Genomic DNA, 26,356 nt, shown 5'->3' with positions numbered 1-26,356 from the left:
TATTTCTAATCTAGGCATTTGTGGCTCTTCTGGGAGTTTCATTTGAGTCCCCTTTCTTGTAGTAATGCAAAACAAATCAAGCGTTTTATTGCAATTAATTTACAGCCCTTTCGAGGTATCAAGTCCCTTGATGGAGACAGGTGATGGATATTTTGAAGTTTAAAATACCTGACCTGAGATATGCAGTAACAGATATAGCTACTTACAAGACACGAGCTGTCTTATCTTATGTTAATCAGTTTTTGGAATGTTGGAATACATTTGTAATCCATTAAAATATTAGAAATAACAACATATTAAATATCACCCGTCCTTACAAAGCAGGCAATCGGAACAGCTGGGATATATTTGAAGCAGAAAATCCCCCCACCACTCATTTTATATTTTTCTTTAAATGTTGCTTGTTTTAAATAGAGGTACGAGCTGCCAAAACTCATTTGCACAATCTTGGACCTGCCAAGCCATCTGCCTTGATTCGAAAAGTCTTTATACATATCAAACAAACTACTATTGTGGAGGACCTGGTTTCACAGACCGTGATGAATCTTGGCTATCCAATCTTGCTTTATTTAAGGTAGTCTAAGACTAGTGTTAATCGTGGTCTGTGAAACCAGCCGATAAAGATGAAGTCCCCTCCCTATGACAGCGAGTCCTTTTACACTTCGATATGATCGAAGGGCTTCCCCTCAACCTGGTGTTTCTTAGCTTTATGACTGGTGCATGGATCTGATTTGTAATCACATTCTAACTGCTCTTCAATGGCAAATTAGGGGCAATAAAAATGTAATAGCTCTATGCAATAAAGCCAAGGATGCACACAATACATACAGATCATGAAACTACAGGCCACTGGAGGAGTGGTTCTGCATTTGTAATGTGTGTGTGATACTCTGCAGTGACACCGTATCGGTGCCAGTCTGCTAGTGATTTTGACCCAACTGTACTCATGTAATAGTGGGATCTATTTGCAAAGCTTTAACTCGCGAGTTAAAGAATGGTTATATCAATGAAATATAGTTTGATATTGATGAAACAAGAGTCCAAAACTGTTGATGATTTATTAGAAATATTTGTAAATAGGGCTCACTGTTACTATATTATATTAGAGTGTCTTTATATGTGAAATAACGCCTGACAGTGCTTCCCAAGATATTTCATTTTCCATGAGAGAGTACACAGCGAGGAAAAACACAAGTCTAACCTTATAACAAAAGCAGCTGCACTATAAATGATGTTTTGAAGATTTTTAATTGTTGTTTATAATACAATGACAGGTCAATTTTACAAACACTTTAATGTTACATTGGTCTTTCATTATTGCAAACGCTGACTTTAAAAGAAGAAAAAAAAAATCGCATAGCCTTGCTGTATTTAATGAGAAATTTAAAGACATAATAACATAATAATGACAGCACATGTGTTATAAAACAAGAGGCCTGAGGCCAATCTCACTTACAACAACGTGCTTTAAAATGTTGTCAAAACAACAGAAAGTATTAGCATGGCAAGAGACGCTTTATGTGTATTCAACCATTATATAGTTCTATGGAAAGCATACTGTTTTCCTTTTGGCAGGAACAATAAACTAATCTTACAACTTGTTTATTGACACGTGAACTAGCATGCGCTGTGAGAACAAGTGCTCAAGCATTTATTTTTAAACAAAACAAAACAAAAAAACACTTTCTGCCAGGCAGCCTATTGTAGGCTGAGGTAATGAGACAATTCATCATGTCACTTTCAATATGCTCGAATCACGCAGTGCTCATGTGTGCTACATTAGTCAGCCTGGCAAAAGATGGATAAGCTTCAAGACAGCAAAGAGCGCACTGCTGACTGAATACACCTGAGACATCGAAAAACTGGAATTTGTATTTTAGTTTTCAAAAATCATCGTGAAAAAGAGATGGAACAACTGTAGATCAATCCATAAAACTCCCAATATTATTTTAATGGCACAGTCAGCTACTGGATGCTCTATCGGAAGTCTATGGTCTCATCTAATGTTGCATAATGCCATGTACTGATCTGGCCACATCCTTGCTTTGCCCATCTACCAATGGCATCTAAGCGCTGAGATATCAGGAGCAGCTACTGCATTCAAAAGCTCATTTTTCATCACAAGCAAAGATGAATCTAGGCTCACTTTTATGTACTGTTAAGCCAACTCTTATAATCTGTTTTTTTTTTTTTACTTCTTTCACCCACATGATCGTCTCATAGATAATAGTTATTAAGTAGAGGGAGGCTCAGTATGTAGGTAGTGGTAGTAGACATCACGACTGTGGTTCTCTGTTTAATGGGAAAATAAGCAACGTGTGTTGTTAATGGCTGTAGAATACAGTTCACAAAGTTAAAGAGCAAAACAGAGATCCTCCCATTTAGTAATATCTGTTTTTAACCGTTCGTTGGGAAACTAATTGGCAGTGGAGCCCCGCAACTGACTGAAGATGAGATTTACACAGCAATAAAGATATATTGCTCAAGACCTCCTGGGTGGTATTCTTCAAGAAACCAGGACGAGAAAGACAAAAACCCAGACCCTTCTCAGGAAAGAGGATACCTTCTTAGAAGCTAGATATTTTAAATGACATAAATTATACTATTTTTTCACCTAATGTACAAAACAGATGTCCCTTGACGCTGTTAAAAAAAGAGTATCAAATAAAAGTTATTGAGCTTAAAGGAGTGGGGATTTTAAGCTTTTTAGATAATAGTACTAATTCAAAATTTTAATTTTACTTTAATCAAATTTCTTTTAGATTCAATGAAAGTGTCACAGGGTAACTTTACCTTTGTTGTATCCTGTATAGCAGCAATATATTCAGTTGTGGAGAATACATTTCTTTGCTTTTACTCTAGAGCATCAGAATGCATCCAGGTCGTGCTCCCTCCTGCAACGCCGCTCACCATTTTTGGTTCCTGGTTTAAATGAGAGCTTCTGGATCCCAGCAGGAGGGAGCATAAACAGGATACACTTTGATGAGAAAAAGAGAGAAATGTATTTCCAGCTGATTTATGGTACATGATATGAGAATAAATTCTACATGCAAATCTTTCTTATGTCAGCTAGATTATCCACAGCAAGGGTGGACAACACCAGGCACAAACTTAGAAAGCTGATGGTGAAGTGGGTGACATTTATCACTTGGCAAAATAGCCAACCTGTGGGTGTTTATCAGATAGATCGCCACTCCTCACATAGAGAGATAAGCTGCATATAACTGTAGCAGTCTAAGTGTGCGATCCATATGTGGCAATGGGCCTCTGGGGATGCAATATATTTGGTGATATAAATGTGGCTATGTGGCTATGGGGTGCAATAAAGTGTTCATTGCTTCACATTACAATGAACCCTCATCCTAATCCATCATGACTGGGCAGCAGCAGTGATTTGATTTATAAGAAAACACAACCAGCAGAATGCAACTAGTAGAAATTCATGCCTAGTCAGCACCTGGAAATGAGCATGCCTGAGAACCAGAGGAATATGCCGAATAATATATTTGCCAAGCCAGGAATGGCTCACATTTATTTATTTTTTTTTATTAACTGCTCAGGAATACAGTTCATTATGAATGTTGCCCAGGAGACAGCTCTACATTTCATGTTTTTTTTTTTTTCATTTATTGTGTCATTTATTACTGGTTTGGAGGAGCTGGAAAAATCATTTGCTTCCCATGTATAGAGTATAGTGAGTCAGGTTAACCCAGGTCAGCCGTGTAAAATAAGACCGCCAGCAAGAACAGCGCAATAATGCTGCTTTCACTGTGCACCTCATGTGGGCAAAGGTATGGACTGTTTTGTCCATTTGGTTAAAATTATATTTTCTGAACTAGTAATTCACTTTGAAAAAGCATGACCATCTAAATTTCAACGCTATACTCTGGGTTATATTCAAGCCTATTTAAGACATCTGACTAGTTTCACAAACCCTGCTTAGCACTACCTTACCTCGGTCCAAGATTAGAGCAATCAGGGTTTGTGAAACCAGCTGAGGGGAAATTGCTCATGCTATTGTCATTAAAATTTGAAGGTCTCAGCTTTGGTTTAGCTACCCCTTTCTCGTGATAAAACCAGCTAACAGCTTGCTCCCATTTCTCCTGATCAGGATGATAAGCAGGGACACGTTATGCAGATGAAGCATGTCTGGGATTGTGGCAAACTTTCAAGTGGAACTCCTTTGGGAAAAATGGGAAGTGAGGGCATCCTGTTTGTGGCAATGCCACCAGTCAATGGGTTGACATAAAAGTGAAAGAAGGACAGTTCCTGATGCAGCATCTCCTGACCACTTCTTTGAAACACAACCTTTCTTGTTGTATGATTTTTAATTTTTTTAACAGCATCGTGGGCCACATCCGATACTTATTGAAAGCCACATTTGCATCATGAGAATATGGAAAGAGCAAATCAAGGCTTTTTAAGTTGAATCATTTTCCCTCTACACAGACACTGCTTGCACGCAACTTTCTATTGCTATGATTATTAATATTGTTGTAGATTTTTTTTTTATCAATCGGTTTACAGTTGTATTGCAAGTGTATTATAAATAGGGCTTCTGATGTTCGGTTTTAACTGATAAAAACTTATAAAAACAGCCCCTGATACAAAAATAAATAAAATCGGTTATATCTAATAAATGCTGGAAATGGTTACCACGATTCACGTTGACTTGACTCCTTTCCGAGTGAATTTAAAAAGCATTTAAAAACCTGCAAAAAAACTTTGTGCAGTGCAGTTGGGCAATGTCCCTCCCTCCTGATTTCAAGTTATGCTATCAGTAAAGGCACCAGCTGAAACATGTGTCTGCTTAGTTTCTAATAAGTTGAACTTCACGTTTTGATTCAGAATTTTGAAGTTGTGCAATGTTACACTACAATGTTGTGTAATGTTGTCTCCAAGTACGCTATATATGCCTTGTAGTTATATTTCTGACATGACAAGCGTTTTGGCATTTCTTCTTTTAAGGGTCGTTATGGGGTGCTTCTGCTTTAGTCTTGACTTTCACTATCATTACAATTTGGAATTGAAAACTGTATGTGTTGCACAGTCCTATGCAACAAAAAGCAATATATCATAATTATTTAATATCACTTATTATTCTGGTGCATATATATAGAATAATAGACAGGTTCAGCAGTAGGCCTACAGTTGAGTTTTGTTTTAATTGACATATTTTATTTTGTTGATCATTAATGAACATCTCTGTACTGTTCGTGTTGTCCAGTGATTGAAAACAAGACATTTTGTGTATATTTTCCTCGAGAGGAATTATCACTTTATAACATCACTACTGTGGTATTATGCCTTTTTTCGAATGGCTCAGGATGTAAATATAACCTTCATCCATATATATATATATATATATATATATATATATATATATATATATATATATATATAATATATATATATATATATATATATACAGGCTTTTATGGCCAAGACTGGTCAAAGTGTTCATGTGACAACAATATCCCAAGCACTCCACAAATCTGGCCTGTATGGTAGGGTGGCAAGAAGGAAGCCATTACTCAAGAAAGCCCACCTTGAATCCCATTTGAAGTATGCAAAAAAAACACTCAGGAGATTCTGTAGCCATGTGACAAAAAGTTTTGTGGTCTGACGAAACTAAAATGGAACATTTTGGCCTAAATGCCATTATGTTTGGCGCAAACCCAGCACAGCGTATCACCCAAAGAACACCATTCCTACAGTGAATTGTTTCTCATCGACAGGGACTTTGTCAGGATAGAAGGGAAAATGAGTGGAGCAAAGTACAGAGAAGTCCATGAGGAAAACCTGCTGCCCTCTGCAAGAAAGCTGAAACACGATTGAAGTTCACCTTTCAGCATGACAACAAACCAAAGCACACAGCCAAAGCTACACTGGAGTGACTAAGGAACAAAAAGGTAAATGTCCTTGATTGGTCCAGTCAGAGCCCCTACCTAAATCCAATTGGAAATTTGTGGCATGACTTGAAGATTGCTGTCCATCATGCTTAGAGCTTGAACAGTTTTGTAAAGAAGAATGGTCAAATATTCTAGGTGTGCAAAGTTAGTAGAGACCTATCCCAACAGACTCACAGCTGTAATTGCTTCCACCAAGTATTAACTCAGGGAGGTGGAGACTTATCCAATTATGATCTTTCACTTTTGTATTTTTAATATATTATTTTTTTCTCAATAAAAACTTTTTTCCCCTTAACAGTGTATATTGTGTAGATAAGTGGAAAAAAAATCCTCATTTAAATGCATGAAACTCTGAGGCACTGACACAACAAAATGGGAAAAAAGTTCAAGGGGGTGTAGAATTTCTATAGGCACTGTATATATATTTAAGTAAAAATGTGATTAATTATTGGTTAAACTAATTATTAAAAGGTCAAGGAAAATAACATACCAGTTTATTGAAACAATTTTCCCTTTTATGGAGTTTTATGGTATAATAACATTACAAGAAAAAACTTAACAGATATTGTTACTATCAGATAACACCTAATTAAAAATGAATTGGGCATAATTCCTAGACCATGGTTAGAAAACAAACACTCAGACAAGCAGCGACCTTATGGTGTGGAAGAATAACACAGGGCCTGAGTGTATTTATTTGACATTTCTGGTCTTCACTCAAGAAAAAGAACAAGAGTCAGCCACTCTGTAAACACCCTCTTAGGGACAGATTAACTAAGCGAAGTATTTCTATTAGGAAAACAAAACTGAAACAGAACTTCGTTGTATTCTGTTCTCTCTAGATTTGCACTTTTGTACCTTTTAAAAAAGTTTACCATGGTAAATTTTCATAGTAATTTTGCAGTTTTACTATGGCTATACATGCAGGATTTACAGGGTTTGCCATGTTGCACGTTACAATGCTTGACTATATTTTGCAATGCTTTCAAAAATTATAATAGAATTTTTCCTTGCTGTATTAGTCACTGAGATTAAAAAAAAGAAAAATATTAATTTTCATAACTTTCATTTTGAACAATATAGTAAACATCAGAGGTCCACCATCAATATATATATATATATATATATATATATATATATATATATATATATATATATATATATATACAGTTTTTTCAAAACTATTAGAAATGTCAATGTGAATAGAAAATGCTTATTTTTATGCAATGTACAAACAAGTGATTTCTAAGTGAGTTCATCTTTAGGATTGCCCTTAATCCTTTAATATCTATAAATGTTGCCACACAGCTGAAATACTTGAGGTCCATCTCTGTGTGATTCAGCATTATTTAAATTAATTTAGTGATACAACAGGCTACACCAAACAGACTAATTCATTAGCATTTTGGTCAGCAAACACTTGCACGGAATGTGATGAAAGGTATATTTATTGTACTTCGGCTCTGAAAGTTGTTTCAGATGGTTTCAATTCATCAGCCAGCTTGGACATCTGGTCTTGGTTGAGACATAAAAGGAAAATAGAGCTTACTTGCATAAAATGTGTTTATTTTGGATTATTGTTCAACAGTCTCTCCAATCCTAACAAGTTGTCATGTATATCTAATGGTCAGGTACATTGTAGAGTTTTACTTGAGATTACTTTCCCCTACTTAGCTCACAGAGTTAAAGTCTCATCTTAACAAAATAATTCAGGTCAAACAGGTTTTCCATTTCTGTTCATGTGGTTTGCAAAATGCCAGTCAGCAATTTTATCTATGTTATAGTAGCATTGTGTTTCACCGGCATAGCAAGTAGCATTAACTGGCTAAAACGTCCTTCAAAATCTAAAAATACATTTTAGAGATTATATCAAAGATTCTCTATGTGCCTACCAATCCAATGTCTGATATGAAATTCTGATGGGTAGATGTGCTGAATTGTTGTGGCTGTCTCAATAGTGGCAAATCAGCTGCAAACGAGTGGGCAGTCTGGGGTGAAATGTATTAAACAAGCACCATGCTGGTAGTTACTTTTTTGGGAATGCTTTGTGGTTCAGCTTTAGATGAATATGTATACAGTCTTTCAAGAATGATAATCCGCCTCTTTTTGATGACATCATCAGCATTATTAATGTTCCCTGGTTACCGTCGATAGCTGTTGCAAAATGATAACCGGAATGTAAGACATAATGGAGCATATAGACTGAGTGGGGAGGTCAAGTGCCCCCCCCCCCACGGCATAGCAAACGACGCCCCTGTGTATAACAATAATATATTCTAAAAAAAAGTAGCAAAAAAAAAAAGTAGTTTGAAATGTTAAATTAAAGGTACATGTTTTTATTGTGTTTCAAATATTCATTATTACAAATAACAATAAAAAGATTTCACTTAATCAGTAAAAAGTCCATGCAGTTTGCACCTAACGTGAAAAAGAGACAGTCTGAATCAAATGAAACTATTTTTAAGCTTGTCCCATTTTTAATTCTAACACATAATTGTAAAAAAGTGACAAGACAGAACGAGCTTCAATGGTCCAAGAAGCAAATACCCTTTCCATTAGGTGACCTGAAATGTCTTATCGTTGTTTCTGCTTTGCATCAGTATGAGTATTTCCCTGAGTGGACCTCTGCATGTTATATATATTATACAGGCTGTCATGAAGTCTGCAGACAATGGCGTTTTTTTAAGAGTAGAAATGATGTGTACTTTATACTAAACAAGAGCTGTGACATTGCCAGTTCATCCACAGCCTAATATTCCAGATGCTATATTTTAAAAATCAACAACTTGCAAGTAACACAAAGCTATATGATTTACTTTAGTCTGCACTTATTGTTTTTCTATTGCTTTGTCGATAAGGCCCTCTGTGGATAAAAAGAGATGCATAAGTTGCAAGTAAGCCAGCTGGTAAATGATTCCATCCTTTACCGTGTTTATTGTGATGTGAGATTGCCACAAGAAATAACATCAATCATAACTTCTGATCCAGATAATATGGGCCTGGCAATGTTTAAAAAATAGAATGACTCTTTTTTTTTCTTGTGGTTTCTTTTTCGTCATGATGGCAATATGTTATTATTTAACTCCAGATTAACAAAGGTATTCATTTCCAGCAATGAAAGAAAACAAAATGGACAGTCACGCCAACTTAATCAAGAGACCAATGCCATCTAGAAAACTCTGACATATCGGTAAAATAAATAAATAAAAACAGTACTATGCCACAAGAGAGGGAGAAATATCAATAAAGGGCTTTAACTTGCAAGTAAGGTTTAATTACCATGTTTTCTTGGTCTGCCACAGTAAGTTAGTGCAGGGTGCATTCTTTCTGCAGCGAAGCCTCCTTCATAAATCCATTACCCTCTACCTCTTCCATGTGCTATACTTGCATGGTCATTTGCCAACAGCAGATTTAATGGCTGACATGTATTGCTCCATTTCGTTTGTGTGTGTGTGTGTGTGTGTGTGTGTGATGTGTGTGTGTGTGTGTGTGTGTGTGTGTGTGTGTGTGTGTGTGTGTGTGTGTGTGTGTGTGTGTGTGTGTGATGTGTGTGTGTGTGTGTGTGTGTGTGTGTGTGTGTGTGTGTGTGTGTGTGTGTGTGTGTGTGTGTGTGTGTGTGTTGTGTGTGTGTTGTGTGTGTGTGTGTGTGTGTGTGTGTGTGTGTGTGTGTGTGTGTGTGTGTGTGTGTGTGTGTGTGTGTGTGATGTGTGTGTGTGTGTGTGTGTGTGTGTGATGTGTGTGTGTGTGTGTGTGTGTGTGTGTGTGTGATGTGTGTGTGTGTGTGTGTGTGTGTTGGCCTAGATACCTCACTGCTCAGTATCAGGGTGAAAAGTGCTCTCCCAGCTGTGGTGGCAAACACCTGGATTAACTTGGTAATGTTTGATACATATTTCATATTGAAAGGCTGTGGCTAAGTTCTTCACATGTTTAACTTCGCTCTCCAGGATGGTCTTTCACTTCTGTGGACCTTTGTGGAACCGATGAACCCAGCCTTTCCACTGGTTTGAAACCACCCATAAAGAAAGCCTTGAATGCAAGTGGAAGCAAGTATAAGTGATGTAACAGTCATATGTTGTTGCTTATAGAAGGGACATGATTGGTTTAGCCAATGTAACGTTTTCATTGGATAACAGTTATAGATCGATAGATAGAAACAACATAATCTAACTTAGATAGTGAATTCTGTAGGGTTCCTGGTACAGCCTTTTGCACACTACTCATTTGTAGGTTAATAAACTGCAGAGGGAGGGCTTAGGTTGTTTCTGCATAAGGTATTAAGTGGGTCTTGTATTTTAACACTGTGTTTGCTTGCACTGCTCTCTATGTATTTTTGTATTGCATGGATGGTAAGTTCAGTGTTCTCTTTTGGCCTCAGTATTTAAAATGAATATAAATGTGTCATAAGTAGTTACAGTGTGATTAATTACCATCTGTTCTTTATTACTAGTCAGTTACAACTCCCCAGCTTTACATAAAAGCTTGCACATTACAGTAAAACCTGTTGTTGTTGCAGCAGTTTACTGTTTAAATCTTCCACCTTATCCTATCTGGATTTATATCCCTCCATGCTTTATGATGTCTATGCCTTTGTGTTTTTTTAGCTGGCTAGAGCACTTTGTATAATAGTTCTGTTATTAAGATCTTGTGTGCATTATGAGTCAGAATAGATGGACTACAATGTAGTTCATCAATGCGTATAGTAGGTCCTGTCCGTAGAAGCCACTACAATATCTGCTTAAGAGTGACATATAGACATGGAAGATTATGAGGGTTTTAAGTTTTTTGTATCGTTAGGAAAGAAATTGCACTGCTGTTTCCAAGTGAGTTGAGAACCGATTCATGTATAAGTGGTTTCTTGCTAGTTACCGGCATCCTCCAGTTTTACAACACTGGTTTGCCCTAGATAGGTTAAACAGTCAAATGTTACAGTGAACTGGAGTTTCCAACAAAGACCAGTTTATCACCAAAGCAGATCATCAAAAGTACATCCATGGTGTGTAAAAGCTTTAGGCCATGGCTTTAGGCCATGGTTTACCATATCCCAAGAGTTATCTCCATAAGGCACGCAGATCTCTGAATTAAGCACACCATTAATCCAAGTCCAAAAAACTGCCACAGAGTGAGGCTTCCACCCTCCTACCTTGCCAAGTAACCCCTAAAGCATAAATATCTGCATTCCCTGGCTCTCCCACTAATTCAAAAAGCACTTTCACTTCTCAACGATTTAATCTGAATCCAAACACCAAACACCTCAACATTATTTTATCTAATCTGTGACGGTAGCAAGCAGATGTCAAGATAAGGGTTTGCCTGAGCCTCTTCTCTGAAACCTTATCATATAGAATTAGGTTTAAACCAAATGTGACATTACAAAAGTTGACCAGAAGCGGGTTTTGATCTGAGTTATTGTCTCTTATGTGATTTTAAAACCAGGCTACTGTAAATCATGTTAACTCATATAAATCCTAATACCAAACATTCCAGACAGTAAAAAGCTGTTTCTGCAGCTTCCTTGCACCCAGGGTTTATAGAGTTTAATTGGGCAGCTTGTGACGTGGATTTAAGCTAAACCGAGGCCTCAGGAGGTGAAAGATTAGTACATTAATCCACATGCAAAATCTACTTTTATTTATGTGCCCTGTTCACCAATCTTTACCTTATGAGTTATTGAAATGAAGCTTTTTTTTTTTTCAAACCTGTCTGAATACAATAGTTTGATATTATTCAGATTCATCTAGACTGCTATTGTCTTTAGACATTTACTCCCATTTTGTGCCCAATTTAAATGTCACCAGCCATAGGAGGACTCAAATTGGTTCTTTTCATCCTGCAAACCAGACTTTTGGAAGAAAAAAGAAAGAATTGTTGCAATCTAAAGCTTTGTGAAAGGTCTCACCTTTACAGCTGGCACAAATTAAGATGAGAACATTCGTAACTTCTAACAGGACATAAAATAGCATCTGTGGAACATCAACTGGAGGGCAGAGAAGTGTTTGTAAATGAAGAGCGAAACACAGGGCAAGGGAAAGCTGGGAGGTGGCTGTGCTTTTTCAGCACTGAGCACAGCACACAACAATTAGAACCTGGGCATGATCCAGAAAGGTGGAGACCAGAGAAGTCACAGTAACATCTGGCGCTCTGTGTTTGTAGGTATCTGTAGGCAGGCCTGATAATTTGTATGTTTAATATCCTGAGGTGGTTGTATCCGGTAGCTGCAGTCAAATTAAGGTAAGAAACCTGGAGGGGTATTACACAAATGTATCATTTTTATATTCCTCATTGTTTACCTCTTTTCCATAGGCTGAATTCAAGTACGACATGATGAAAGAGTGTGTTGTGGTAGAAGTGGTTGTTCTTTTAGAGATTGAGTGAGATAGAGGGTGTGAAACTACAAAGACTGCTACTCTAGTAAGTGTTGTTCTTCCAGTACAACCCTGCCATATCTCTGACTCCAAGCCATCATGATTATTAAAAGAAAATTGCATCTTGCTGTTTTATTAATAAAAAAAAAACTTTCACAAACTCACGCAAAGCAGCAACATGCTCTTAATTTTGACTTGAAACAGCCTTTTTTTATGCCTGAAAAAGCATAATAAACAAAATTCCTTGTAATTATGACAAGTGTAGTTCGAGCTCTTGTAGGGTCCCTGGAAATCACATTGGTCATTTGCTCTCAGGTTAAGAAGGCAAAACCACAATGAATTATCCTCATCCTGCTTCAATGAACACAACTGGTCAGACGCCTGACAAACCCAGACTGAGACTTCCCAGGCTGGGCCTTGCCACCAGGGTTCAGTGTATTGGTAACATGATCCATTGCTTACGTTTCACCAGGTGAAAAGAGGCGATTGGCTTGACAGCAGGAAAAGAGATTGTACATTTATCTTTAGCCCTCCTAATCGATAAGTGGGTTGCAGTGGTGAATGACATTCAGGGATTCCGATAAAAAAAATATTAATGAAATAAAATAAAAAGTCTTGCATGGTTTCACCACAGCTATGTTACCAAGTTCCCAGTATTGCTAGGGAAATCTTGGGTCTTCATTTGAATGGTTATGTTGGGTTCAGAAGCTACACAAATATTACACTGGAAAAGGGATGAATGGGTTAAGTTCGAATTATGAGAAACGCCTTGTTAAAGTTGTGAGGGTGGTTCCAATGGTGACATCAAAGGGTTTCAACAGCAAGACCGCTAAACACTTCAGACTGCGTACATGTCTTATCTCTTTAGCAGCTCTTTTTATAAGGCACATTAAAATGAGAAAAACAAAGGGCTGTTAGAATGTGACACACCACAATTCAGCAAAGCATTTGGAAGCAATTATTATTGTAATAAAAAAAAAGGTCAGAAACATGGTGCACCAATTATGGGATTCAGTTCAGCGATAAGTCAATCACTTTCGAACACGATTTGTACTTGCAGCCCTTATCTGATTAAATATTTACAAACCTTTCAAGTTTGCAGCTCAGCTCGATGAGTTTTGTGGTGCATCAAAAATGACTTTGAATTTAAAAAAAAAAGTGCATTTAAATAAACAAGTTTCATATAGGTTACATAATGTGCTAATGTCATGGAACATGCACAAAATATTCTGTTGAAAACATATTAAATTGCTTAAAGTTACGTGTTTCAGAAATGAATTTCTGCTTAACGTAAACGTGCTCTGATGAACCTTGCCAGGCTAACCATATTTAAACTGTAATCTTCCCTTTCTGCATAAGAAAACAATAACTCTGAATTGCTCAGATGGAGAGAACAAAATGTATCAGAACAAAAAGCACTCAAACAAAATACTAAAAAGCAAATTAGCAGTTTATGTAGCTGAGGGGGGGCTGTCTTGTATATGTTCTACACCTTAAGCCACACATTATTTACCACATTGCTGTAATGATTCTAATTGGTGCTACTGTATTATCACACTCACTTAATATAGTCCTTTTAGTGTTTAAAGTGTTGCTGCAACTGTTTAAATAACAGGCTCTTTTCAAAATGTCCGCTCTAGTGCACTGATAGTGTAAAAAGTATTGCCCACATTGTCAAACAGGTAACACAGCGATGACAATCCATGATGTGGTACGGAACAGAAAAGCCAGAGCCCTTCTTATGATGTTTTTATTTATTTATTTTTTTAATTGCTCTTAGAGGACAGATCTCAAAACCCAGTGCACTAGAGCGGCCACTTTGAAAAGAGCTTTGAAACAGACTTTAAAATTATCAGTGTAAATAGTTGTCAGGATGTTAACAATGAAAAGAAAAATTACAGGAATGTCGTTTAAACAGCTGTAGCAACACGTGAGGACGTGTAACGCTATATTTTTCAGAACCCTACTACTTACTCTTGAATTACATTTGCGTTGTTGTATGAAACTTATTGTATTCTGAGATATTTACTTACAAAAGAATAAGGGGAAGTGTATACTATAGGCCAATGTAACGTATGTTTCTTCACACATGATTATAGTTTAAATAACCTTAAAATGTACAACACCAAAAAAGGAGCACATTGTGTACCTACATGTATCTAAATACATGACAGATTTGTCTTTGGGAATAGACAGCTGCTGAAAGAAGGATATCGAACATGTTTTCCCCCATGCTTTATCATACTTGACTATAGTTTCACTTTTCCCATGCTTTTACTGTGGTTTCCCTCAGCAAACATTTAAAATGGATAAGTACTTGTTGTCACACAAACCTCATTTCCATGACAGACACATACCATGTCTCACAGGAAGGCTGTAAAATCTATTCTTCCAATTAGAGATGATTTACTATAGTTTTAATACGTTTGGGCGGTCCTGTCTCTGTGATGTTGATTTGTCGTTCTCACGAAAGGCAATACAAAGTTAAATAATATAAACACATACAACATTAAAAAAAAAACAGGAAAAAGGCAACACATGACAAATGAGCAACATATTTTCTAATTACTCTTTTAATTATAATGTCCACCGTGATTCGTTTAGCTTTCCATTAAAAAATAAAAGGTTTGTCACTCAACAACTCATAAACAAGTGTTTCTTCTTGAAGATATTGAGAAGGACTTAATGGTATACAGTCAATACAGGTTAATAAAACACTCCACCAAATTAGTTCCGTGCCTCTTAATAGCATGTTTATGAATAATCTATTCCAGACTTCCAGAATTTTTCTCATGCAAGAATTGATCAGCCTCAGGAAAATGTAACCAAATGCTGCAATTACAATGCCTTTTTTCCATAAGGGGAAAGCTTGTTGAAGATAGTTTTCTTTTCAGAATAATATTACCCTTATAAACATTTACCACATGCATGGTATTTTTGTAGTTTGGCCATGCTTTCCCCATGGTCAAACTTGACATTTGCCATAGTTTATCATGATTTGCCACATTTATTAATGTGTTTAATAAAACATTGCCCATTTTGTTAAGTTGTTATCGACCCCTCATTTCAAAAGAACCCACATAGGATAAGCTGAGCACAAAACGCACTACATTATAAACATCGATAAACTTTCATAAGGTATTTGGCTCATATTATTCAGCGCTCAGCGTCAGTGTGTGCAGTAACACTAAAAGATAAATGTCTCGACTGTATGTTTGTTGCAGTTTTGAATTTTTTTGTTTGTATTGTTATGTGTGTTTTTGGTGCACTATGTTGTGTTGTTACTAGCTACTTTGGGGCTACGTTTGTGCCAATGACTAGAATAGTAAAACTAATACCCAGTTCTTACCAGCTTAAGCAGGCTATGCATGATATAAAGCTTACAGTAGTATAAACACGCAAAATTCACAGTAAACTGCAAAAGTCATGTGCAAATATACTTAAGCATAATATTGGTATAGTTTGTAGTGTCACATGTTTTTGGTCACTTGTGTACTGTAAGAAAAATCTCACCACTAGAGTACAGTTGTAGATATCCCATTATGTGTTGTGGGGGTAGAAAAGAAATACTGATATATCCTAGGCTGCATTATTTGTAAAAACAGGGACTTAATCTGCCTGATATACCTGGATATATCTGAAATACTGTACCTGTTGAAGACGAGTTTGGAAAAAGTTTGTTCATCCTAATAAAAGCACCAGCCAATATCTTCATATCCAAGTGTTTTGTTGAAATGGACTGGTTTATTAGGCCAAAGAAATGCATTCCAGAATCCCTGTCTAAGCTGCCCATGTTACCTGGGTTATATAACGTAAGATTAAAGCTGCGTTTGCTGAAATAGCTCCAGTTACCGCTTTCTTATTTGTCCAGAACGTTTTTCATATTAATTAATGGTATATGTCAAGCATTCGTCCAAAACCGTATCTGGTAAACTGATATGGAGAAAAGAAGTTCATTGTGTATTTTACAGGCGCTTTTCTGTGTAAGCTATTTGTTATGGTGCAGCTGTTACTTCATTTTCAATTATTGGAATTGTTTGTAGTTAATAATAAAAATATCAAGTGTAGCGACTACAGCCACATCCAACCTTTCTAGTAGTTTGAATCCAGCTTTTGAGATCACACGCCCTGCAGCTAAAAGAATATAAAAGAGTGCAAGATTCCAAAAGTTAGGTCATCATCTGTAGTTTGAGAACTGTGCACATTTTGTGCACATTTTGTGTGTTTTTTTATTTTTTTTAAATGTGGAAAACCTGTTAGTTTCAGGACGTCCAGTACCCAGAAGAACATTAAACGTTCAACAGGAAATCTACAAGATTTGTACATGTTACATTGCATTATTTATTTGACACTTGAGGCTAATACCTTACACTTACTTTGGAGTCTAGTATTGACCTTTGTAGTTTATCTGCACCCCAACATCAAGAATATTACACTTCAAGAAGGACTAGAAGCTCTTGCACTGTGTTCCTATTAACGTATTGCTGGTAACACAATAGGTAGCTAAAATCCAACATTAGTATTATTGTACAAAATATCAGAATGACATGAAGAGTAAGTAGCATCCAGTGTCATTTTACATTCCTTTACTATGTTAAATTCCCTTTATTATTTTACTCTTCCCCTGCTGTTTGCAATTATTCTGAGTGGTTATCGGTTCTGTTGGTCTCTATATCTGCTTTTACCTGGCTTTGAGTTTGCTTTGAGCATGCTCAGAGAATCCTAAATGCTGGTACTGGGCAGACTTCCTCTTTCCATTCAAATCACGTGACAGTGGCTAAGTTTACAATGACGTTTGGCACATAACTGAGCGTTCTTTTTATAAAAATGTGAGGTCATTGTGTTTTTCTCGTATTGTATGTTTCTAGATTTTGGAAATGCACGTTCCAAGCCTGGAATGCAGAAGGGACTTTTCTATTAACTTGAGTCAAAATAGATCTACCCTGTGAAGAGCTGTACCAGGGAGTAACTTTAGCGAGCAGATTTTTTGAAAAAGTCAGGTTAAAGTTATTTAAGTTATTTGTTTTAGTCTTATTTAAATTTAAATGTTATTCAGAAGATATGGATAAGTGGATAACTCGTGAACCTTGGCAAAAAGCTAATGACCAGAATGAACCAGGTCAGTCTTATCCACGCACTTGCGTTAATATTTCTGAAACGTTTAAAGGATTCAAAAACAAGTACTGAAATGTTTTGCATCATTATTATTATGTATTGTATTTGTGTGCGGAAGAGCAAGAGTGGAACGACATTATTGTTCATTGTTTGAGACCGTCGAGAAGCTGGTCTCGTAAACTGTAGCTGCTGGGGATGGGGTTAAATCCCTATCCCAGAAAAGCCTGTGGAATGTGGCTGAAGCCTTAATAAGGTAACTGTCTAATGGATAATTAAGGCTCTAGCCACAGTATAAAAGACCCACTCCAGGCTCAGAGATACAGAGTATCAGAGAGGTGTAAGAAGGAGGATAGTAAAGAGTGAACGCTACCAACATGGTACTTGTTTTTATAGTAAGAGTTATAATTGTTTGTGTGATTTGTACTTTGGCCAGAGTGCCCTTTTCTTTTTGGGTTTTTGTTTAAACCTTTTTGTTATATTATTTAATAAATATAAGGCTGCGACCGTTTCAGCCCAGCACCTTTTGTTTTGACTGCTGCTTCCTGAACCTGATCCCTATTTATTAAATTTGGACTGACAGCTTTAAGCGCTCTGGCTGTTGTTGAAAAGAGATAATATAAAGTACTGGATGAAAACATGTTTGAAGCTTAGTAAAGATCCTGGAATAAGAAAGCCAGCTTGGAGACACATGCCATAAATTATTCCACGGAGACAATGCAATGTCTAGCCAATGAAAGGATCCTATGCACTACCACAAACTTGGGAGGGGGGCAGAGAGTGTACGGTCGGAACTTTTAAAGGTTTTACCTTGGAAAAAGAAAAAGAAAAACTACCGGCAAAGGGTCGATCTCGCGGTAATCACACAGAGCCAAATGCCTTAGCATGCGATCTTGTGAAACATGACGTATTTTGCATTTGATACCAATAAAAAGGCATGTAAACAAAAGGATTTATTGAGTTCAGCAGAAGGTATCATTGCCAACACAACACGTTAAAAACGCATATTTATTATCAATTTTGTGCCACAAAATGCCTCCAGAAACAATCCAAAATTGAAACCAGGGCCAAGTATGTATCTCCCAGGAGAGGGGAATGTGAACAGCATGTCTAGCTGGAGAACTGAAGTCGAAAACAATCCGGGATCGTTAAGCAGCAATTGCTTCTCTTTCCATTACCCATCCTGCAATCTGTGAAAATGAGATTTTCTTTTAAGTTGTTAAGCAGGAAAAACAAATAAGGAAAATGCAGGGAAGAACATCATATGAGGCACCTGTGGTAACTTGGCTTCAGAAGTCAGGTCTTTAGCTTGCCTGGTAGACCTTTGCACCTGGAAAGGTTAGGTCACTGGCAGGATACCTGACTGCCTGTATAAGGGTCATAACCAATGATTGGGGTCTAATGGGCATTTGTTGTGCTATCAGTATCTTGAGATCCATCACATGGCACAGTGCTTAACCTTTCCTCCATTTGCAATGCGGTTCATTCAAGTCCCAATAACAAGTAAAGCATTCTAAAGGTACTCAGTCTACAGAACTCATCAATGCCTACAGCCATTCTAGAACCTGCTCTTGTCAGATCTCAGAAGAGTTAATATTTTCCAGCTGGGGTTTTGTTCTCCTTGTGATGTGTATGGGATGTTACATTTTCTGATGAAATTTGAGGTAGGTTTCCAACCAGGATAAAAAAGGCTTTAAAATCTTTGCACAAGTGACATTGTCATCTATTTTACTTGTGCAGAAGACCTCTTAATTATTAGTCTGTTATTTTAATTAAACATTTCCCATTTGTTCACTGGCTATATTCAGAAATAACACCTAAGGGCACTTTTTCAATATAATGAGCTATTAACTTAGCACACTTCCACGAGCACTCATGAAAATGATTGTTTCTATCTAATTTTACTCCCTGGCACTTTACCTAATCATGTCTCCAGTATTGTAGCTCAGATGGTCTAACAGTCATGATGGTTTAACTGGAATCAAACCATTAAGACCGTCTTGATCATGCCACTTTTTTAAAGTAAATAACCCAGATACGTGTTTTGCCATGTTTTATTATGACCTCTCAGCTGCTGACTCCATTAAGAAAGTAGATTCAGGAGTTGAAAACCTACGATGTCACAACATTTTTTCAAGAACCAGGAAGTAACAAAAGAAACCTAGCAACAAATAATAACACAGCCAGGTAGATAGAAAAATGATAACGGTCTCAATATTTCACCTAATCAACATCATAAAAAGATACAAAAACAGACTGTACTGATTTTAGTTTGGCTGAGGAAATAGAACAGTACACCACAGTTTGTACTTTTCAATTTAACACATATTCAGTAAATACCACAATCTTTATTACAACTATATCTGTCACTGGCTGAATCCACAAAGAATAACACAGCAGCTAAATACATAAGTTAGACAAAACAAGAAATGGCATAAATCTTTAAGCCATACAAACATGTATGTTTCCCGCAGATCTTTCAATGTTTAAAATGTTAACATAGCACCAGTGAACAGTTATTTTTCCGTTCAGTCTGGCATTTAGGTTTGTTCTTCCTTTTCCACTGGCCTGCACCTTTTCACACACCTGAAATCCGTTATCCGTCCAGCTCATCATGCAGAAAGGATATCGCGAAGAGGATGATGACAACATTTTAAATAAACCTTGACAACCGAACACACATTTTCTTCTGGTGTGGTTAATTGATTTACCACCCGGGAGCGATTCAATGTACACTCGATGTCGCGCTATTTTATGTTTTTGCTTGCCAATTATAAAAAATAAATAAATAAATAAGCAAATAATTCCCATGATAAATATATTAATTATCATGGGAACACCTTCCATCAAGCGGTCATAAGCAAGATATATTTATTTCTTTATTTTTTTAAATTAAAAAATGATTTCCATTTTTTTTCCCCCCAATTTAGATTGTCTAATTATGTTCCCTCAACACAGCAGATCCTCGACAAAGCCAATGACTACACGCAGGAGCTCAACGGCAAATGTCAGAGAGCTGCAGTACCAGATGCTGAAGAACAAAGTCCAGAGCCTGCAGGAAAGCCTTGTATGACTCATCTAGCACACTGTAAGGTCGCGCCTTTACCAGGAGAGCAACTCTGGGACACCCAGAACTTTTTTTTTTTTTTTTTTTGTAACATTTTTTATTTCAAAACAGATCTGATCAGGTTAATTTGATGATGCTTCTTTCTTGACTCTGGTGCGTACGGGATGTCATTATTTAAGGCTGTATCTGAACAGCTTAGTCACGGTTGCTTCAGTAAACATGTGACACGCTAAGCCAATTAATGTAAAAACAGAAATGGGTAGTGACAGTGTTATTCAGATCTATAAGGTAAACATGGGCAGGTGTACCAACATTTTTATTTTTTCACATTTAATCAAAATCTATGGAAATCTGTAAATTGTAACTTCCTTGCTTATTGTAGTTCTCTTAAATGTTCATCTCATTATACACCAGTCCTATTAATGCAATGCCTTGCCCAACACAAAAGAGAGATTCTGGTTCGTGCAAGGTTCTGGGGTGAGCTAAGGACAGACATTCAAATATATACATACATCAATTTAAAAGTTTATCGCCTGGAAATAGACAGTACTGGGAATCGTGGTTGCTGCCAAAGTGTTTCAAAGGCTGAATGTCAGTCTCATGATAAACGATGGTGTCAAGACACTCTTTCTCCATGGTTTTAATTTAAAAAAAATAATACAACAAAATTAGGACTTTGAATTCAGTTGAATTTCAAAATAGAATGTGTGTGTGTGTGTGTGTGTGTGTGTGTGTGTGTGTGTGTGTGTGTGTGTGTGTGTGTGTGTGTGTGTGTGTGTGTGTGTATATATATATATATATATATATATATATATAATATATATATACAAACGCACATATATATACATGTATCTATTGTGTGTGAATATATATGTTTAATTATATATTTTTTACTGTTTTGCTATTGTATTTATCTATCTTTTTCACTATTATTTCTTTGTCTGTATTAGTATTTACTATATTAGTTTTTATAATTTATTCTTATAATGTATTTATTTATTTCGTCTTTGTTACTGTCATTGTTTATTATGCAGACACTTCTTTTTTTTTTCAACATAGCTTTTTTCCTTGCATTAGAATTGCAGTGATTCAAAATGGGTTATTTTTTGTTAAAGTTCTGATGCCACCTTTGAATGTAAACATCAATCTCTCCTTCCTACTTTCAACTGAAGAAGAGACCTCTGAGGTCTTGAAAGCTTGTGATTTATTATTGTCTAGTTAGTCCAATAAAAGGTATCTCCTTCTCTTTGTCTATGAAACAGAAACTGCAACTCCTAATTCTTTAAGGACTGAATAAATAGCTACAGTTAGCAGCTGTTTTTGTAAATGGTTAAAAAGTTTAATATCTATTGAACCGAGGTGTAAAGTTTAATATACCTTAATTTTAAATCAAAATGACCTTTAAACAAAACAGATGTAGAAAAATAAAATTGGAATCGCCATAATACAATCACACCTGTGGAAGAAACAGTTTTGTTTTTTTACGTAAACAAAGCCTAATAAATATTTTGTGAGCCTAATAAGACATTCATTTCATTTATTTTTTTGTTCTACTATAATCGTGGCTTGCACTAATTAAAGCCCTTTCCAGCTGATGACATTTTGGGGGGTTCGTTCACTTTCCCCAGTCTCCCTGGGCTACACCCTTCAAACTGGAGGTTCTGCGTCAGGCCAGAGGGGACCCCCGGCCACACTCTCTATCCCGTTGCAGCTTGTGCGCTTTCCCTATTCTAGAGACTCACTCTCCTTCTCATCTGTCGGTGCAAAGTCTGTCTCGCAGTCCTTCAACCTCTTACTAATCTCTCTATTTCTTTCTTTCTAGCTCCAGGACGACTGTAAGCTCTGTTCCAGTCCCTCTAACTTTTTCCTTTCAAGGCTCTCCTTCTGAGGTCTGGTTGGTCCCGGTGGGTAGCTCCGTGCCCAAGTCTCTCAGCTGTAGCGGCTCTCCAAGAGTCGGGTCCTCTGTCCCCTCAATCCCTTATGGGTAGCTCCGTTCCCAAGCCGCAACATAAGTGGCTCTCTGCAGAGTAGGGGATTCTATCTATGTGTTTTCAGGTCTTGGGTCACCAGACCAGTCTTCGGCTATAGGGTTCTCCATCACCGAGAGCAAGTCTGCTGTTCTATCCTTTTATCTCACGTCAGCTGTCCTGTCATGAAGCACTACACTTGCTACTCACTATTGCCCCATGAAATAATGTATATGTCAATTTGGTGGATTTTAATTAACTAAACTGTTAGGTTGTGTTTATGGTCACCAGAAAAATACATAAAGTCTCAGTCTAGTTTCCTGCATAGGTGATTTCTTACCAAATGATGGCATGACAGGGAAACCAAACTGCTTCACATAAATGTATTTCCTAATGTTTTCTAATTCCAATGTTCCAGAAGTAGGCAGCTGCTCTTTGCTTATTGTGGTAATTAAAGTGAAATGTAACGGCTTTCACCACAGCTTTCACTGTCTGTGTATTTGTTTGTTTGTCTTTCTTTCATCCCCTCCGGACATTGCACAGTGACCAAATCTCCATCCTGAAATGAGGTCTGGCTTGCCTAGTAGTTTAACTTCCTTAACAAGCTGCCCGCCGCTATACGAGCAGAAATATGGCAAGCATATGTTGGCAACGTCAGAATGCTAGGCACACTGTTTCTGCTAACCCTTTGCTTGGAGCAATGGCAAGAAATCCAAAGGAAATGTTTCCCATAACATTCTTGTGATCCCATCTATTCATATGTTTATTCAGGTATTCACAACAGGGCTGAGCTCGATGTTTAAAGTGGTAAGATAAATTGCAGTGGAGTAGTTTGTCTTCACCATAGACTGTGCGGTTTACATTATTTGTCATTTTTAAGTACCATTGGCATGCTTTATGCAAAGCAGGAGAAAATGTAAATGCTCATTGATCAGTTCCTATGGAAAACGTTAAGTATGGTAAGCATTTCAGTTTGGATCTGGAAAGGTGTATGACCAGGAGTGACACACTGAGCTATGCCTCTTGAATGATACCTATTTTGTATTTAAATTCTAGATTTGTTGTAAAAATCCTTCGGGAAAAGGTTCTCAGCATATAGTTGACCAAACCTTTCTTATTTTTTTAGATAATATTAAGTCTTTACACCCAGGAGCAGATGCAGGCAAGTTTATGACCATTTTGTCTCCTTAACCCAGCAGAGTTCCAGAGATACTGGCCTGACACAAGCCTACACACCCTGACTCTTCCAGTGTCTTTACCAAGAGTTTAATAATGTGATCCCCATTATGGCACAAATGATCCAGCTCTACTGGGTCTGCTGCATTATTGTTCTATTGAAATTCTTGGCTGCTCAAATTTCAGCAGTCAGTCATGGGATTTTTTCATCGTTAGTTGCACCTTTGTTGTTCTTTTTGTTTTTGAAAATGTTTTAATTGTCACACCGATATTTATGAGCAACTTATTTTTAAAAGAAACACTAGGGAAATGTTATCATCACATTGGAAACATATGGGGTGTATTACTTAATCAAACCTTTACTCTGACAATGTTAAATTAATTTAATTAAATGTCATGCTCATATTAGTTACTATGCAGTTAAGTTCTTTAAACAAAATCTAGGGTTTCATAAATTATTTAAAATGTCACCGGTAAGAACATGATTTATGTTGTTTCCTCAATTCTGGACACTAAATAGCAAATGAACCATTTGTAAACCATACAATTATTATTATTATTATTATTATTATTATTATTATTATTATTATTATTATTATTATTATTATTATTATTATTATTATTTCTTAGAAGATGCCCTTATCCAGGACGACTTACAATTGTTACAAAATATTACAGTACAAAGTACCGCATTATAAAATATCAAATTACAGAATATCATAATACAGATTATAGTAAATATTTGTTTATATGAGTAAAGACTAGTAAGAACATGTGATAAGTATGATAAATGGATGAGAATGATTTTCCAATATGAACAATTACATGAGTAAAATCAAATACAAGATACAGTTATAGTTAGGAACAGTAGTTGAATGTGGTAAAGTATGGAGCAGTTCAGTGCCACTACAAGCATTGGCATGAGCTGGTACAATTGGATGCCATATAGTCCAGTATAGCTGGGAGTTGAGGTGTCTTGAGGAGGTGCCGGAAGGTGATCAGGGACTGAGCAGTCCTGATATCCATGGGCAGGTCGTTCCACCTCTGAGGAGCAAGGGTGGAGAAGGAGCGGGCTCTAGAGGCGGGGGAGAGGAAGGGGGTTAGTTAGGTGGCACGGTTGGGGGTGAGAGGGGATGCTGGGAGAAATTATAGTCTGGGGATATTACCAAGCAGCCTGTTTGTGTTAATTACAGTGGATATTCCCAAATGGTACTCATATCTACTTGTACATCACAGTCCCAGTGAAATCTATCAATCAGTTTACAGTACTTGATATATGCAATTGTATTAAAGCACACAAGTTAGAGATTTTGGTTAATTAGTTTTACAGAACACATTAGCATTTATATATATATATATATATATATATATATATATATATATATATATATATATATATATATATATATATATATATATATATATATATATAATGTGTATAAACTAATGTAATTATTTTGATAATAAATCGGTTTATGTACATTTCAATATATAATGTAAATAATATAGTGTAATTCCTGAAAAAAATTACACATTAAATATAAAAAAGAAAATCATGTACACAGGTTAAATGTTATGACAGACCAAACTCTTTTATTAGCATCAACTGAAAGGCAAGATCAATAATCCAAAGAAATAAAGGTAAGAGACAATAACTACTTTTTATTCCCAGGATGGTCACTAGTTATTTTTTAACTGTTGGCATTGATTACCACAGAGCCTTTTGTATGATCCAAAAACATCTTTAGAAAACAAACTATACTATGTGTCTTTAAAGTTTAATTCGGTTTGGCGTTTAATTTATTTGTTCTATAACGAAATTATAAAAACGTACAGTTAGTCGCAGCAGTTTGAGAAAAAAATTGAAGGTGGGCATTAAATTGAGCTGTGTTGACACATGGAAACTGCTTTGTATTAGAGGCTGTCAGAATCTCCATGCGGAAACAGCAGCAGCATTACTAAGTGAAACTCCCTTGCAAAGCTTCCTGGCTGTTAGGCAATCGTCACATTTTTCTGTTGAGGAAAAGATTAGTGTTTCTGCGAGTGTTGCAGACCGTCATTGAGCTATTAACACCATTAGAAACACGACACAATTGGAGGGGAGGATTAACTTGTCTGCGGAACACCCTGTGTGTCTCATTATGTTTTTCCGGTGATGTGTGGAATAGTGCAGAATCAGTGGATAAGGAATGTCTTCCTGTTCCGGGACAAATACAGAGGAGAAAGATATATCTCTGAGGTCAGTGACTCTTTTGACACCACGACACTCAGGTGGATTTTACCAACATCATTTGATGGAAGCTGTTGCTATGTACAAACATGATAGCTTCAAAACATAGCCTGTCACTTAATTAGACTGTATACTGGAGAGGTGGACAGAAATGTGCACTCTGGAGATAAATGCACTTACCCTTTTAAGGTGTTACTGTTTGCCTTTGATTGTCATTGCCCCTCAATATCTCCACCTCTCTATTGTATGCCCTCATTGCACCAGTACTGAGCACAGTAATACAAACAACTACTAGCCGGTTAAACTATATGTATTTATAGGTACATGTGTTGTATTTAAGACATAGGCATAGGCAAAAAAAACAAAAAAACAAAAAAAAAGAACAAGAAAAGAACAAACAATCTTAAGCTGAATACAAGGGTGATGTTTTTTTAATGTTAAAAGTAAAGCCTTGGCCACTAGTTGATGATTTTTTAATCAGCCGAAAGCAGCACAAACAAAAGAAAGGAAAAAAATAATTATTGGATTTT

The 26,356-nt window shown here is 36.5% G+C and overlaps 1 protein-coding gene across 1 annotated transcript in view; it reads left to right on the top strand.

The window, feature by feature from the left end:
• Positions 1–12,001: 12,001 nt before the first annotated feature.
• rspo1 (R-spondin 1) overlaps positions 12,002–26,356 on the top strand; it is a 31,285-nt gene continuing 16,930 nt past the window's right edge. The window contains exons 1-3 of the mRNA XM_041233868.1: positions 12,002–12,058; positions 12,213–12,280; positions 20,317–20,474. Coding sequence (XP_041089802.1) covers positions 12,002–12,058; positions 12,213–12,280; positions 20,317–20,474 — 283 coding nt within the window. The remainder of the gene's footprint in view (positions 12,059–12,212; positions 12,281–20,316; positions 20,475–26,356) is intronic.

The sequence above is a fragment of the Polyodon spathula genome, chromosome 32, assembly GCF_017654505.1.
Source record: "Polyodon spathula isolate WHYD16114869_AA chromosome 32, ASM1765450v1, whole genome shotgun sequence".
Classification (NCBI taxonomy): Eukaryota; Metazoa; Chordata; class Actinopteri; order Acipenseriformes; family Polyodontidae; genus Polyodon; species Polyodon spathula.
The sequence above is the reverse complement of the archived record's forward strand: the minus strand, read 5'-3'. Positions and strand labels throughout refer to the sequence as shown.